Source organism: Carassius auratus, linkage group LG45M (genome assembly GCF_003368295.1).
Source record: "Carassius auratus strain Wakin linkage group LG45M, ASM336829v1, whole genome shotgun sequence".
Lineage (NCBI taxonomy): Eukaryota > Metazoa > Chordata > Actinopteri > Cypriniformes > Cyprinidae > Carassius > Carassius auratus.
In genome coordinates, this window is record NC_039299.1 from 2277555 (window position 1) to 2294867 (window position 17313).

Consider the following 17313-nt stretch of genomic DNA (forward strand, 5'->3'; position numbering starts at 1 on the left):
CATGGACATTTTTTTTTTCTTCTTCCAGCATTTAAACATATTTAACACTCAACACTTCCATCTTTAGAGATGCATGTGTTTGTGTGTGTTATGTAATTTGTATTCATTTCTAAAATAAAAGTATGCAAATTATATTTAAAATAATATCTTCCATCTTTTCATATGGACAGTTTTTCCATGACACAGTATGTTGACACTAAAACCTTTATTATTAAATAAATAAAACATATTCAAGTATTTGGTTTGTTAGGAGGACAATATTAGTCTGAGATACAACTATTTGAAAATCAGGAATCTGAGGGTGCAAAAAAAATAAAAAAGTAGTTTTTTTTTAAGTTTCTTTAAAGTTGTTCAAATTAATTCTTAGCAATGCATATTGCTATTAAAATTAGGTTTTGATATATTTACAGTAGGACATTTACAAAATATTTTCATGGAACATGATCTTTACTTAATATCCTAATGAATTTTGCCTTAAAATAAAAATCTATAATTTTGACCCATGCAACATTTGTTTTTTGTTTTTTGGCTATTGCTAAAAATATAGCAATTCTCTTTCTCTGCATTTTGACCAACTTATCTTTTTAGTATCCAACTCTTTCATGCAAACCGTGTACATCTCAAAAGATATTATGTTACTGCACAAGAAGAGAAAGATAAAAAAGATAAATTCATAAATATAAAAACCAAAACAACAAAAGCAATGCATAAAGAACAACAGCACTGGATGGGATCTTAATACACAAAGGAAGACTAAGATGTATCCTAAGCTTAAAGCATAGTTTAGTTTTGAATAAGTGAGATGCACATGTGTGTGTGTGTGTGTGTGTGTGTGTGTCTCAGAGCCGCTGCAGTCGATGCTTTACTCTCTGGAGCGCAGGCATGAGGAGGAGAAGCGCTCGGCTCTGGAGCGACAGCGGCTGATGTACGAGCAGGAGCTGCAGCAGCTGCGCAGACGTCTGTCCACAGAGCTGCAGACGCAGCAACAGCAGCTCAACACCAGCCTGGGGTCGTCTCAGAGCCCACTGCGCCAGTCCACTGACGAGAGGTGAGAGCCAGCCACACACTCTCTAACTGTATTAGTCTGTATTAGTGTGATGTGGGATGAGTTTCCCATACATTTGATTATTTTTGGAGACTCGCCACGATTTTAAAACTAAACGATTTTCCAAAAAGCTTTGTTGAATAAACATGAGCACACACTGCACGTTTAAAAATAATAATAGTTCCTTACATTTATATATTTAAATATCGAAACGAGACACAGGTGTTTTTATATCACTGTATTTCTGAAGGAAGACTTGATAAAGCAGCGTTTGTGAGCTCAGTGCTGCTTTGTTTACAGCTGTTACCGGGGAAACCTCGATTTCTCGCACTTTAAAGCATCTCCTGCTTAACATTTCTTGCATGTTTTATTTTTAACAGTAAATCCCCTTTGTTTAACAAAAAATTTAGTTTGCTTAATATTCAATATTTTAAAGAAAATCGAAATGAGTGTTTTATGCCTTCATTTGATAAACAGAAAAACGTAAATCCACAATAGAATATCTGAAGGAAAAAGGCTATTTTAAGAAAAATGTAATAAATGAAGTTGTTTTTATGCATTTAAATAATTACACATGCTAAAAAAATCAAACATATGAGGAAGAAAAAATTTAAAATTTCATAGGGCCATAAACGTATATTATTATAATTTTTTTTACTTGTAGTAAATTGCTGTGAAAATGAATAAGTATTATGATTTAAATTAATTAGACATGCTTTTTGATATATACAATTAAATTTAACTATTAAAAAGGAGTTGAGAAAAAAAAAAAAAAAAACAGAAAAAAAAAATGTAATCCAGAAAAATTAAAATGGAATTTTGAAAAAAATGTAAAAAAGTAAAGTATTGTATTGAAGTTACTTTTCAAATGCAGTAACTAGTAAAGTAATCTCATTACAATTGACAGAAGGAACTAGTAACTAACTCAATTTTTTGAGTAACTATCCCAACACTGGTACTCCATATCATGTCTCTGTGTCTCTGTTCAGGGAAGCTTTGATGAATCAAAGCCTGCGCAAGCTGAAAGAGCAGATCGTGAAGGCCAATCTGCTGGTTCAGGAGGCTGGATTCATCGCTGAAGAGCTCAACAAGAAAACCGAATATAAAGTCACACTCCAGATCCCGGCTGCAAACCTCAACGCCAACCGCAAGGTCAGGAAAGATTGATTCATTTACGTGATTCAGTCAACAAGCAAGGCTTCGTAAATCATTCTCAGGAAACCGTGAACTAGATCACATATTTGTCACCGTCTGTAGAACAACAATAAAGAAATGATATATAAGTGATATAACAAGTCTCAGTTAGCTTAACACAGAAGACAAAAAAAGGGCTTTTAAATATAATAAGTAATAAAAAGAAAACTGATAGAATAGTGTTAGAGGTCTGTTTATATATAAATAATTGTATAATAAAGAAAATAGATTGAATACAAAAAGATTAGAAAGTTAGTCATATTTTTTTCAGCATGGTTGCATTAAAGTGATCAAAAGTGAAATTAAAGACATTTATAATGTAACAAAAATGTGTGTAAAATAAATGCTGTTCATCTGAATTTTAGATTGTTTCTAAATCTCACGGTTTCCACAAAAATATGAAGCAGCACAACTAATAATCAGAAATGTTTCTTGAGCAGTAAATCAGAATATAAGTATGATTTCTGAAGATCATGTGACACTGAAGACTGGAGGAATGATGCTGAAAATACAGCTGCGCATCACAGAAATAAATTACATTTTAACATATATTCAAATAGAAAACAGCTATTTTAAATTGTTATAATATTTCACAATATTACAGTTTTTACTGTATTTTTTTTATTACATGAATGCAGCCTTGTTGAGCAGAAGAAAACAACTTAAAAAAATTAACAAATCGTACCAACCCCAAACATTAAACGATACTAAATTTTTTTTAATTATCATTAATTCTAAAATATATTTCATCAGCCAGAAACAGTTCTTTTTGAGTTTAGTCTATAAACATGAGCAGTCAGAGGAGGTGATTTAAACATTAAACATTTCTGGAGCGCAGCGGGACACGGTTCTGAGCGAGCCGGCCGTGGAGGTCCGGAGGAAGGGCAAAGGGAAGCAGATCTGGTCCATGGAGAAGATGGAGAACCGGCTGGTGGACATGAGAGAGCTCTACCAGGAGTGGAAAGACTACGACGAGGACGATCCTGTATGTCCAATCACATTCATCACAATTACCATACTGTGTTTTTACACCAGCAGCAATTATTGGAGCTATTAATGTAGCATTTATTATTGTTGTTATTATTATTATGTAATTAAAATTGCATTTGTTTTTATATTTGAATAATGTAATTTATTTTTTACATTAGAGTATTCAATACGTTTTTTTTTACCTTCGTTATTTTATTTTAAATTTTAAGTTTTAATTTTAATTAGAAATGTATCTCACAAGTAATTTGAGGCTACAAAAACTGAAAGTCTAAATTATATTATAAAATAATTATATTTAGGAAAAAATATAGAAGTCTCTTAATTAATATTAGGCTTTAAGTATACATTTTCTTATAAAACAAATTAAATTTAAGTACAAATATAAGTTTCTCAGTTTATATGAGGGTTCTAAGTGTACATTTTATTCTATAAAAATTATATTTAAAAACAAATATTTAAGTCTCTCAATTAATATGAGCCTAAGTATACTTTGCGTGATAAAATAATTAGTAAAATCAACCATCCAGTCCATTCATAACGGTTAAATATATAATTTCTTTCTATACATTTTGGTTAATATTATGTTATGTTTTAATGGAGGTAACATTTTAAGCATTAAATATCTAAATAATAGTTTTAATTTGAAAACAATCAAAATAATACAGTAAAATGGGTATGGTGGTTAAATAAATAAATATAAACATATATATATATATATGTGTGTGTGTGTGTGTGTGTGTGTGTGTGTATGTATGTGTATATATATATATATATATATATATATATATTAGTCGTATACTGTATATATATTCGTATATATATATTCATATATTCTGGCTTGAGACTAGTGTTTTGTCTGAAAAGCTAGAGATAAATAAAGAGAACTATTAAACTAAAAAAAAAAACATTTTAGAAAATAAGCATTTAAATATAGATTATAAAGTAAGTTTAATTTGAAAACAAATATTTTTTTCATATTCAAACATAAATATATACATATATAAAATATTGTATTTTACCTGCATGTCATGTGACATCAGAGAACTGTAAAAAAGAAAAAAAAAAAAAAAAAGTCACATTATTAAAATTTTAGCTTAAATTCTCAGGGGCTTCACTTCAAGTAAATATTTTAGGCCAAAGATTTGGCTGACAAAAAAAGTGTGGGAATCCCTTAAAGCTGCAATATGCAGGAATTTTGTAATAAAATTTCCGAAAATAACTTGCACAGTGTGATATATTTCCTCATACATTATCTCAAAAGTCTCCAAAGATTTTTTATTTCAGAGAAATTCCGATTTTAAATAACTGGCCGTCCCGGAAAAGAAATGTCGCCTCTCAGTGAGTGCAGTTCATTAATTATGATGACACAAAATAATACGATCAGATATACAGGTAATACAAAAACAAATAAATTACCTCATCCGTGATCATGATTCGTTTATCCAATTTAGATACATTGCTATGGTGAAAACGCATTAAAAAAGACATCTCCCATCGTCACCTGCTTCATAGCGTCATCAAGCTTCGCCTTTGTTATTGTTGGAAATGCGCCCTCTTGTGGTCAATTACAAAATTGCATACTGGAGCTTTAAAGGAAACATAATGTACAATTAATTTTTCCATGACCTTCATAAATGAAGTATGTGTAAAGGTGTTCACCTCGTCCTCGTTGTCTGTTCTCAGGCCATGCGTTCGTACTTCAAGCGTGCCGATCCGTTCTTCGACGAGCAGGAGAACCACAGTCTGATCGGTGTGGCAAACGTCTTCCTGTCCTGTCTGCTGTATGACGTCAAGCTGCAGTACACGGTGCCCATCATCAACCAGAAGGGAGAGGTGTGCACACACAGATTGATTAGAATCGAAGGGTTTATGAACGAGTGACTGATTGCCATTGGTTCTGTGTGTCTTCAGGTGGCGGGTCGTCTTCACGTAGAAGTGGAGCGTCTGAGTGGAGACCTGGAAGAGCGTGAGACGGGGGGCTCTGAGAGCAGTCCAGACGGAGAGATGCAAGATCGCAAACTCACCTGCATGGTCAGATAAAACAGCACGTCTCCGAACAAACATGCAATAATTATGAACCGTAGTTGAGTGTGTTTTTATTTCCAGATCAAGGTGTTGCAGGCGACTGGATTGCCTCAGCACCTCTCAAACTTCGTCTTCTGTCAGTATCATTTCTGGGAGCAGCAGGAGCCGGTGTTTATCGCTCCAGAAGTGGGTCTGACGGCCCCCAGCAGCAGACAGCCGCAGACTCTGGTGCTGTTTGACAAATGCAAGGTGAAAGCATTGCATTGGCACTGTCTGTCTCTCTCCGTGTTTTTACAGACACTGTCTGTCACTGTCTCTTTTTTTACATCTGTAGACTCTAGAAGTGACCGTGACTGAAGACTTTCTGGAGTTTCTGATGGACGGTGCATTGGCTGTTGAGGTTTATGGTCACAAACAGGCAAATCCACGCAGGAATCTGGCTCTCTGGGACCTGGGGGTGATTCAGGCAAAGACTCGCTCTCTCAGAGAGAGGTACACATGCATAGTTAATAGACCAGATGATTTGGGATGCATAATTAATAGTTATACTTGTATATAATATAATAAAGGAAGGTTTTGCGACTCCTTGTCTTCAGACATGGTGTTTTGCATATGTAACTTGATTGGCTGTTGATGCAAAACTGATCTATTGCATAGATATCATCATATAAAATTTAGACAATAGAAATATGAATTCATAGATCTCAAACATGTTATAGGTGAGGCTACATTAACGAAAGCGTATACAATGCATGCATGTTCTTTCATAGAAAGTTTTGGCTATGTATTAATGAAAGAAGGTGGAAAGGAAAGTGTTTGGCTGACGTTTGGGTGTAGTAATGCTCAAACTAGGGTGCTAGGACTCAGTGGGTGTTATTGGGGTTTAACTGGAGCTTTTATCTGAGGTGGAGTGAAGTGACGCGCAGGCTGGAGCTCTGGGTTCAGATCCTGGAGCTGAATGATGCTGGAGAGTTCGTGCCGGTGGAGGTTCAGCCAGCTAAAGACGTCAGCACAGGAGGAATCTTTCAGCTCAGACAGGTCTGTGTGGGCATTAGAGGTGGAAAACACACTGTAGAAGATCTGATTTGTGTTTGACGTGTGTGTGTGTGTGTGACAGGGTCAGTCCAGGCGTGTTCAGGTGGAGGTTCGTTCGGTCCAGGACTCCGGCACCATGCCTCTGATAACGGAGTCTGTGCTCAACGTCTCCATCGGAAATGTGGAGGTCCATCAGACTCGATCTGGCAAAAGCACAGAGACCCAGAGGGTGAAAACCCATCTTAAACTAGTAACCGTTTGAATGTTTGCACATTTTAAGAACATTTAGAACCAACTCAAACACTAAAATCACAGGTGACCCTAAAAAAAAATTGAATGCATTAAACTATATTAAAATATATATTTTTTAATTTAAAATTGAGTGACACTAAGTGACCCTATGATTAATCAGATTTTATGATTTAATAGTTCATATGATAATGAAAATTATCTGTTATGTACAACCAGATGTGCATTTATGCATTCATCTGACGTTTTTATCCAAAGCGACTTACATTGCATTCAAACTAACAATTTTCTCCTAACATGTGTTCCCTGGGATGTACACTAAAAACACAGTTAAGACGGTGATATACCGGTAGACATTATGAATAATAGTCTCTGTTGACGTTGCTGTGCTAAACGTCATTTGCATGTGTTTTTAAGATGGTATTTTGCTGCTTTATAAGCCTTGAACGGTTAAATACACACGTGTAAGTGTCAGAATGCCTTTGACACACAGAAAGTCTTTGCAAGTATCCTCATAAACAGTCATTTAGGTCCTAAGTGAAAGCTAACAGCTGAGAAAGAAAACACATGTGTGCACGTGGGTAGCTCTTAAAGTGACAGCAGTGTTCATCAAACAACAAAAGAGAGAAAATCTCTCCCTGCCTGATTAAATCTCTAATGTATCTTAAAAAGAAAATGTAAACAGTATATGCAGTGTTTTTATACATTTGATTACTTAAAAAAAAAGCATGTCGCATTTTTTATTTATCGTTTCATCGTCTTATTGCTTGTGATTATTATTCTTTTTTTTTTTTTTTAAACGCTGACTGTCTACATGTCTTCAGTGAGCTTGAGTTTATAATTATTTTTCATTTAGGCTCGTGTTTAGTTTTCAGACGTACAGGTCTTAACTCCGTTTTCCTGTTATTTCTGAAGGTGGGAGATAAAGATGTGGACAGTTATCAGGTAATGACTTTTCAGCCATTGGAAATATGTAAACCATGTTTATGATATGTCTATAATTGTCACAGTCATTCATCAGGATGAGACGAAGTTGCTGAATATAGAGTAGACACGGAGATATAAAAATGGAAATGTGGATGGTCATATGTTAATGAACCTGATTTGTAAACACTATCATTCAATTTTGTTGTTGTTTAGAAAGAATGCATTAATGTCATCAAAAGTGACATTTATAATGTAACTTATGAAATATTTCTGCATGTTTGCGTCTGTAGGAGGTTGATCTGGAGAGACTGAGGGTCCGGTGGCTCACGGCTCTAACTGGACGACAGGAATATCTGGACCAACGTCTCCAGAAACTTGTCGGCAAGCAAGGCAAGATGAGATTTAGATGAACTGCATTATAAATCATATGTGTTTTATCAGTGGAATATAGATTGACCTCTTTGGGGAAAGTGAGAGACGTGTTTGACCTCTGTTTGACCTTACAGATAAGTCCGAAGAGGATGTGGAGAGCGAGTCGCAGCTGCTGGAGTGTCGTCTGACGCTGACGGAGGAGAGAAACGCTGTGCTGGTGCCCTCTGCTGGCAGCGCTATCCCAGGAGCCCCGGCGGAGTGGTGTGACACCATATACATCACTCCTATCAAACAATCATAGAACTAGCCTTATCTAACCATAACCAACTCCTGAAGTCTCACAGTCTGCTTGTTGTAATCCTCTTTGGGTCATTCAGTTTCACTGTCTCCCTCCTGTTTCTGCAGGGCTCCTGTTCCAGGAATGGAGACCCACATCCCGGTCATCTTCCTGGACCTCAGCGGTAAATATTTACTGCCTGGATGTTTACTTCCTACATAGGCAGCTGCCTACTAAGGCAGCATCATACCTGAAATAGACCGCATGTGTGAATGATTTGGAACATGAACAGAAATATCACTTACGATTGTCTTTATTGCCAATTGAAATGCTAATAATAAATGTAAAGTTAAAATAAAACAATCAAAATAAAATATGTAATTAGTTTAAATGCGTGTTATATTTTATTATTATATACCATTTTATTTTTTATTAATATTGACTAATTTTTTTATTTTTTATATTTAATATTATTACTTTTTTTTCATTAACGTTTTTGGTAATGTTACGTGCTTTTGGCATTTTTATATATATATATTTTTAATTTATATTATTATTATTTGTTTTAGTTTTAGATTTTCAGTTAGTTGCCAAGGAAATATTACCCTTTTATATTTTTGATGTTTTTTTTTTTTTTAAATGTTAAGTTTTGAAATTTTAATTGTATGCATTTGTCATTTCTATCTAATTATTTTATTTTTAAAATGTGTTTAGGTAGTATTTATAAAGTTTTAGCTTTTAGTTTGGGATCTGTTTTTAGTTATCTTAATACTACAATTGATTGCTTCTGTTGTCCTCATTTGTAAGTCGCTTTTGATAAAAGCGTCTGATAATAACAGTTTTATTTTATTTCAGCTTTATAAAGATATATCTGATTTATTTATACCACCGTCTAATATACAGTTTATAAAAATATAAAATGCATACCGTATTTTTCAGACTATAAGTCACACATAAGTATAAGTCGCATCAGTCAAGAAATACGTCATGATGAGGAAAAAAAACATATATATAAGTCGCACTGGACTAGAAGTCGCATTTATTTAGAACCAAGAACCAAGAGAAAACATTACCATCTACAGCCGCGAGAGGGCGCTCTGTGTTTTCAGTGTAGACTACAGGAGAACTGAGCAGCATAGAGCGCCCTCTCACGGCTGTAGACGGTAATGTTTTCTCTTGGTTCATTTCTCTTGATTCATGTCAAATTAATTTTGATAAATAAGTCACACCTGACTATAAGTCGCAGGAGCAGCCAAACTATAAAAAAAAGTGCGACTTATAGTCCGGAAAATACGGTACTTAAAATTAAAATAAAACCAATCCAAAAAAAAATTTAAGCTGAAATATTTGTGTTGCTAAATTATTGAAATATTAACTTTAAAAATAAACTTTGAATAAATATCTTACATTGGGTTCAGCTGACAAAAAAATGGTTAGGAATCCCTGTCGTATGAATAATTTCTGCTCAACATTTCTCTGTTCTGTCTGTCTGCAGCTGATGATTTCTATGATCATCTGTCCGCTCCTCTCGCTGGAGGTCTGGATGCTGCGCTCGACAGAGAAGATAAAGATGATTTCATGGACTTACAGATCGTCAAACACTATGAGAATCAGGTGAGGAGACTATCGGTAAAAAAACCAAACAAAGAACCAGGATATTCCATGTCACATGAAGTTGTCTCTCTTCCCACAGGTGAAGGCAGAGGCATCATGGGACTGCACCGTTCACGACAGCCCTGAGCTGAATCGAGCGACGGGGCCGGATCACAGGATTTACCTCACCGTCCGTGCCATCGTTCAGCTCAGTCATCCCGCGCACATGCAGCTGGTGCTACGCAAGCGCATCTGTGTGAACCTCACCGGACGACAGGTGGGACTGATGAAGATACCTCTGTGTTTCTTATCCACTGCTCTTTTAGTGATCGGATCTCTTCCTGCAGGGTTTTGCTCAAAGTCTGCTGAGGAGAATGTCTCACCGCAGCTCTGTTCACAGCTGTGGAGTCACGTTTGAGATCGTCTCAAATATCCCAGGGGTACGTGAAAGAGCAATCTATTCTTGTTTAGGCATGCGGTTCTTGTGTCGCAATGTGAGTTAGATAATACACACTAGTGTTCAGAAGTTGCAAGGTGTTTTGAAAGAAGTCTCTAATGCACACCAGGACTGCATTTATTTGATTAAAAATTAGAAAAAAAATAGAAAAAATTGTGAAACATTATTACAATTTAAAATATTTGTTTCGATTTAAATATATCTTAAAATGTATTTTATTCCTGTGATGCAAAGCTGAATTTTCAGCATCATTTCTCCAGTCGTCAGTGTCACATGATCTTCAGAAATCGTTCTGATATGATGATTTTCTGCACGAGAAATGAGTACAAAGTTCAAAAGATCAGCATTTGTTTGAAATGGAAATGCATTATAAAATATAATAGCAAATATCTTTAACTTTTGATAAATTGAATGCATCCTTGCTGAATAAAGTACTAACTTCTTCTGAAAAGACCCTCGATTTTGTATGTCACCGTACATGAGTCTATGAGAAGCAGGTAACAGAAACAGGTTTGTGCATTTGTTGACAGGACATTCAGAGCTCTGAGGACCGAGAGATGCTCGCTCGACTGGCTGCCAGCACCGAAAACCCCGGAGCCGAGAGTGAAGCCGCCATCGAGAAATACCTGCGGAGTGTGTTAGCGGTGGACAACATCCTCACGCTGGACCGTCTCAGACAGGTCTGACATACCTCATGAGCTCCTGTACATATGCAGTGTTGCATCTACTTTACATGTGCCAAATAAAATATAAATGCTTTGTTTTTTTTGCTATATACACTTACATGTCATCTTTGTATTCTTTTGTGAATTCAGGAGGTTTCGGTGAGGGAGCATTTGAAAGATAAAGGAAAGCTTCCCAAACGCTGCCTCAGTTCATCCAGTGTCCACCGGGTAAGACCCGAACAACATCTCTAAGCATCTAAATCAGCTTAAACTTAAACTAGAAATGAAATATAAGCTGTTTATTTTTCAGCTCTCTGGCAGTAGGAAAGATCTGTCCAGCAGCCAAGACTCAGAAGACAATAAAGTGAGAGAAAAAACACCTTAATTATTTGCATAACAGTTCAGATTTCCAATAGTTTGGTTTGTGTTACAGTTCAGTACATACTTAGTGTATGTCACTGTCAGTGTTGGGGTAGTTACTCAAAAGATTTAATTAGTTACTAGTTACTTCTGTAAATTGTAATGAGATTCCTTTACTAGTTACTGCATTTGAAAAGTAACTTCAATACTTATTACTTTACTTTTTAAAAATATTTTTGTTGAATTTTTTCCAAATTCCGTTTTCCGTTAAAAATTTTCTGGATTCCATTTTTTTGTTTTATTTTTTTCTCAACTCCTGTACGTTAAATTTAATTGTATTTATTAAAAAGCATGTCTAATTAATTTAAATCATAACACTTATACATTTTCACAGCAATTTATTAAAAGTTTTTTTTTTTTTATTATGTTTAGGGCCCTATTAAATTTTTTTTTTTTTTTCACCATATGTTAGATTTTTTAGCATGTGTAATTATTTAAATGCATAAAAACAACTTCATTTATTACATATTTCTTAAAATAGCCTTATGAAATGTTTTTTTTTTCCCCTTCAGAAATTCTGTGTATTTACATTTTTCTGTTTATCAAATGAAGGCATAAAACATTCATTTAGATTTTCTTTAAAATATTGAAAATTAAGCAAACTTTATTTTTTGTTAAAGGGGTTTTTACTGTTAAAAATAAAACATGGAAGAAATGTTAAGCAGGAGATGCTTTAAAGTGCGAGAAATAGAGGTTTCCTCGGTAACAGCTGTAAACAAAGCAGCGCTGAGCTCACAAACGCTGCTTTATCAAGTCTTCCTTCAGAAATACAGCGATATAAAAACACTTGTCTCGTTTCGATATTTAAACATATAAATGTAAGGAATTATTATTATTTTTAAACGTGCAGTGTGTGCTCATGTTTATTCAACAAAGCCTTTTGGAAAATCTTTTAGTTTTAAAATCGTGGCGAGTCTCCAAAAATAATTAAATGTATGGGAAATACATACCACATCACAACCACCTGAGCCCAACTTCAGTCTACTCATTACTGTGACTTTAACTGCGTTTTGTTAACTTAGGGCCAGGCGCGTGCGCCTGATGAAACTGTCTATAAGATGACATTTCAGCACTTGACAAACGTACACAGCACTTGAAGCACAGCTGTGCAATTGCTTTACGTGCAATGTTGGGAAACGCACATCAAACAATAATGAACGATCGTAAAATTACTCGAAGAAATCACTCTTAAGCGCTAAGATCAATTGTTATCAGGAAACCCGGCTCAGAACTTTACACACAGGCAAACACGGCATGTGTACCGCAGGAAAGCGCGTTCCTATAGTCTAGTAAAGTAGTGTAGTTACCAATATTATTAGTGTAATGCGTTACATTACTTAGCTACCCAAAAAAGTTATATAGTTACTGTAATCCGTTACTTTGTAACTCGTTACCCCCAACACTGGTCACTGTTTTGGGAAACTACGAACAGCAAGCAGTGACTTATTACTGTGATACTCTGATTTGTATAGTATTTGTGTCTTTGTTTCATTTTCAGATTCATTTTATTACTTATTTGCTGTCCATCCAGAAGTTGAGCTTGTTTACTGATGGTTTGTATCCGTGCTTTGACTTTCTGTAGAGTGGCTGGGACGGTCGGCAGGAGATTTCTACACCAAAATCAGCCACAAAGAGTGCATCTCACTCAGCGTCAGTAGAAAATCAAAAATCAGAGCCAGGTAACTGTCCTCATCCTCTTCTGCTGTCCACGTTTCCCTTCACAGGTGAGACGGAGCTTGCATTACCTGTTTGACTTTACTCCAGAGTTTTACACGCCAACAGCAACAAACCAGAAAAAACAACAGAACACCTTAGCAAACATACAAAACACAATAGCAACATATTAAAAGCACTGAGAACAACTTAGCAACACCCTTAGCAAGCAACTGGCACTTTTCAGATATTAGAAGAAGTTGAAAGTTGTTACTGTATTTGACCCACTGGCCTATGCATTAACCAGCACTGCATGGCGCTTATTAAAGGTTTGTGTTTGCAGCAGTTGTTTGGTGCATGTCATCAAAAATGCTATTGAGTAAAACGGGTTGGTAAAAAGTGTTTGCGCTTCATTTGGCCACTGTGCTTTCATTGAAGGTGCTGATCTGTTTTTCATGCTTTGCACTATTTTTTTACTCTCATGGGTTCCCTGCTCATTTCTCCTCTGCTTTTCTTCTGTCTTTCCATCTTTCTCTCTTCTGCTGCTCCTCAAACCCATGTTCCTGCAGGTCTCTCAGGATTTGCTGCATCTTATTTCTCCCCAGTGAAAGCTATAGTATCTCCAGTACCCAAGATGTTCAAGACTCTGTTGTCCAAAAAAGAGGAGAAGAAAGAGACGGCGCCTCCTGGTGTCTGTGAGCAGGTAGCAACACCTTCTGAGGCTCGTACTTTAGGAAACATTTCTAGATTTAGAAACAGTGATTACCACACAATGTCCTGAATTATGTTAATTTTTACATTTTGAGTTCAGGGTTATGTTTCATGTGTATTTAAATTATTTAGCTTTTTATAAGCAATAATAAAAATAATATATAAAACCATTAAACCAGTAAAATATCATGCATCAAGTTGTATTGCAAAAATGCGTTATTTTTGGTTTTACCAGATATTCCTGGTGAAACACTTGATAATATTCTCCCCCTTGAATTTCACCTAGAATGTGCCACGTATTATTGTGCAGTCTGCCAGTCTTGAAGACATCAACAGCTATGAACTGGTAAGTCTGTTCAGTTAGAACCTGAAAAATAAAATGTTTATTTGTTTGGTATGATATGTGCAGTGTTGGGGTAGTTACTCAAAAAAATTTAATTAGTTACTAGTTACTACCAGTAGTTACTTCTGTAAATTGTAATGAGATTACTTTACTAGTTACTGCATTTGAAAAGTAACTTCACTACTTTTTATTTTACTTTTTTTTAGGGCCCTATAAAATTTATTTTTTTCTCAACTCCTTTTTAATGGTTACATTTAATTGTATTCATCAAAAAGCATGTCTAATTAATTTAATTCATAACACATACATTTTCACAGCAATTTATTAAAAGTTTAACAAAAATTACGTTTAGGGCCCTATGAAATTTTTTATTTTTTCTTCACCATACGTTTTATTTTTTTAGCATGTGTAATTATTTAAATGCAAAAAAAAAAAAAAACTTTATTTAATTTTCTTAAAAAAGCCTTATGAAAAAAATGTTTTCCCTCAGAAATTCTGTTTACATTTTTCTGGTTATCAAATGAAGGCATAAAACATTCATTTAGATTTTCTTTTAAATATAAATTGCATTTCTTTTTTCTTCTTCTGAGAAATGTTTTCAATCTGAGTAAGAACAACAAACACAAACTATGCAGAATATAGTAAAAACAACTGCACAAATTGTCTTCAACAATACAGTGCAAAAACAGTGCAAATGATTCTGAAACTACATACAAAATGAGTGAGAAATATTCAGAGTGCAACAGAAAAAAATTGTGCAACTATCTTTATGAACTGTATAATTCTATAATGATTTACATAGTTTACATAATATAAATGATCGATCCGTTGGCTGTAATCTGTGTCAGAATCGTTTTTAACGGGACATCGGCTAACGATTTATCACGTTTTATGTCAAAGTACTCTGTTGAGTGTTTTTTGTGCTTTTTCTGAGAGTTTTCTCATGCAAATGTGTTATTGTGTATTTGTATTCATGCACTCAGGACAGACTTTACTTTCACTTTGTTTTCGTTCATTTTCCAAAGCCGTAGGCTATGTTAAGTAGTAGTTCAAAAGATTACTTATTGGTTTAATATGGGAGAGTTTGAACCTGGGCATGGGGGTGGGAGTTAGCGTCACCAATCATTTCTGTTTGGCTCAGAGGAACGAATCAATGTTGTCAAAATGCGATGACGTAATCCCGTACACTATGGCACCTCTAAGCACTAAGATCAATTGTTATCAGGAAACCTGGCCCAGAACTTTACAAACAGGCCAACACGGCATGTGTACCGCAGGAAAGCGCGTTCCTATAGTCTAGTAAAGTAGTGTAGTTACCAATATTATTAGTTTAATGCGTTACTTTACTTCTTTACCCCAAAAAATTATATCGTTACTGTAATCCGTTACAGTAAATAGTAATATTTTAATATTTTGTATTTATATGAACAATTTGTGTCTGAACTTGTGTGTTTGTGTAGTTTAGATGCATTTTATGGTAGCACTTTTTTTCACAGTCCTGTTTCATGTGTACGTACGATGTACTTACTAAAGCAATTACAATAACTGAGTAATAACTAACCCTTAATCTCCCCCTAACCTTTCTTTAACCCATGTGGTTATTTTATACTGCCCAGAATGATACTGTAAAATACATGTATAGTAAAATAAAGTGAACCCATTTCATTTTGAAGGCTCCACAGGGTCCATCAAAAGAAACCGCTCAAGACAGCCAATCAGAATCTGCTTCCTTTGTGCCCATTTTTCCGGTTATTCCTGATAAAGTAGAGACCACTAAAGCATCCACCATATCCTCAGAAACCACGTCTGACATCCAGATAGTAAGTCTACATGTATTCCATGCAGCTGCTTATTAGTATGGTGAATATCTGGTGATGTGGTATTGTGGGAAACCTAAAAGTTGCTTTTATTACTGTGTATATTATTAATTAGCTTGATCTGTATGATCTCCTCAGAGCCAATCTATGGAAACCCCAAATTCAGAAAATGAGGAGGAGATTCTACTTCCTAAAGAAGTTGAAGTTACACCTCTTTCTGTTCCTCCAGTGGTTGAGGAGGTTCTATCTTCTAATCTTTCTCCAGAGGTTGAGGTTCCCCCTCTTAATTCTCCTTCAGATGCTGAGGAGGTTCTACCTCGATCTGTTCCTCCAGTAGATGAGGTTGAGGTTCCACCTCCTAATTCTACCTCGGATGCTGAGGAGGTTCTACCTCGATCTGTTCCTCCAGTAGATGAGGTTGAGTTTCTACTTGCATCTGTTCCTCCAGAGGTTGAGGTTCCCCCTCCTAATTCTACCACAGATGTTGAGGAGGTTCTACCTGCATTTGTTCCTCCAGTATATGAGGAAGTTCCAGCTCCTAATCCTCCTTTAGAGGCTGAGGAGGTTCTACCGTTATCTGTTTGTCCAGATGATGAGGAAGTTCTATCTCCACCTGTTTCTACAGAGGTCAGAGAGGCTCCACCTCTTTCTGTTTCTCCAGGACTCAAAGAGTCTCTATCTCCTATTCCTCCATTGGAGATTCAGGAGATTTCACCTCCTGCTCCTGTAGAGGTTGAAGACCCCAAGCAAAGTCCAGTTGGTGATTCAACAAACAGCTCCCTCAGCGATGTCTCAAGTGGATACATCTCCACAAGTCTCTCCATAGTGACTCTCTCAGAGGCATTGAATGTTGATCCTCCTCTCATCGACCACACAGAGGCCAAAATAGACTCTTCTTCCAAAAAGAGTGAACCAAAAACAGAGTTTGTGCCAACAAGCAGCACATCCCCGGAGCATCAGTCAAAACGTGAACCAGCCGACCTAGGAGAACTTGGAGAACAGCCACCTACTGAATCCCAGACTTCAGAAGAACATGGTCAAGAGTCTCTTCTAGATACATCTCCTGGAAAACTCCTCAGTGTTTCTGATTCCTTACCTCAAGAAGCCTCTGGAGCCAACGTCTCTTTATCAGGCCAATCATCTTGTTCAGCCCCATTATCTACACCATTAGCACCACCAGTTGCCTCAAAAACAGCTGATCCATCAGTACCAGTAAAGCAAGCTAAGCCATTAGTGCCTACCAAACAATCAAGACCTGAACAAAACGTCAAACTCACTCCTGCTCCACCTCCAACCCTTTCCAAATCCACAGAGTCAAGACCTCTGGCCTAAAGTCTTTCAAAGGATCCTGAATGAAGAAGAGGAAGAGGGTAAAACTAAACAAATTAACGTTTCATCTGCACTGAGCGAGTCTCAAGAAAGACTGGAGATCATTTCTGATTCAGAGGAAAGTCTTGAGACTCCCGACTGGCTGAAGGAGGGGGAATACGTCACTGTGGGCACCAATAAAACTGGAACAGTCCGTTACGTAGGACCAACT

General features: G+C 35.9%; 1 protein-coding gene across 1 annotated transcript in view; it reads left to right on the forward strand.

The window, feature by feature from the left end:
* The window catches only part of LOC113068615 (kinesin-like protein KIF13B), a 30781-nt gene extending 13674 nt beyond the window's left edge, over positions 1–17107 (forward strand). Inside the window, exons 19-42 of the mRNA XM_026241396.1 lie at positions 844–1048; positions 2035–2197; positions 3078–3224; positions 4913–5062; positions 5141–5260; positions 5336–5503; positions 5589–5746; positions 6160–6292; positions 6372–6518; positions 7454–7483; positions 7756–7855; positions 7972–8098; positions 8243–8298; positions 9610–9728; positions 9808–9984; positions 10055–10147; positions 10695–10844; positions 10980–11057; positions 11140–11193; positions 12832–12928; positions 13472–13605; positions 13900–13959; positions 15630–15776; positions 15912–17107. Of these exons, the coding sequence (XP_026097181.1) occupies positions 844–1048; positions 2035–2197; positions 3078–3224; positions 4913–5062; positions 5141–5260; positions 5336–5503; positions 5589–5746; positions 6160–6292; positions 6372–6518; positions 7454–7483; positions 7756–7855; positions 7972–8098; positions 8243–8298; positions 9610–9728; positions 9808–9984; positions 10055–10147; positions 10695–10844; positions 10980–11057; positions 11140–11193; positions 12832–12928; positions 13472–13605; positions 13900–13959; positions 15630–15776; positions 15912–17105 (4007 nt within the window). The 3' untranslated portion in view covers positions 17106–17107. The remainder of the gene's footprint in view (positions 1–843; positions 1049–2034; positions 2198–3077; positions 3225–4912; positions 5063–5140; positions 5261–5335; positions 5504–5588; positions 5747–6159; positions 6293–6371; positions 6519–7453; positions 7484–7755; positions 7856–7971; positions 8099–8242; positions 8299–9609; positions 9729–9807; positions 9985–10054; positions 10148–10694; positions 10845–10979; positions 11058–11139; positions 11194–12831; positions 12929–13471; positions 13606–13899; positions 13960–15629; positions 15777–15911) is intronic.
* Positions 17108–17313: the final 206 nt, after the last annotated feature.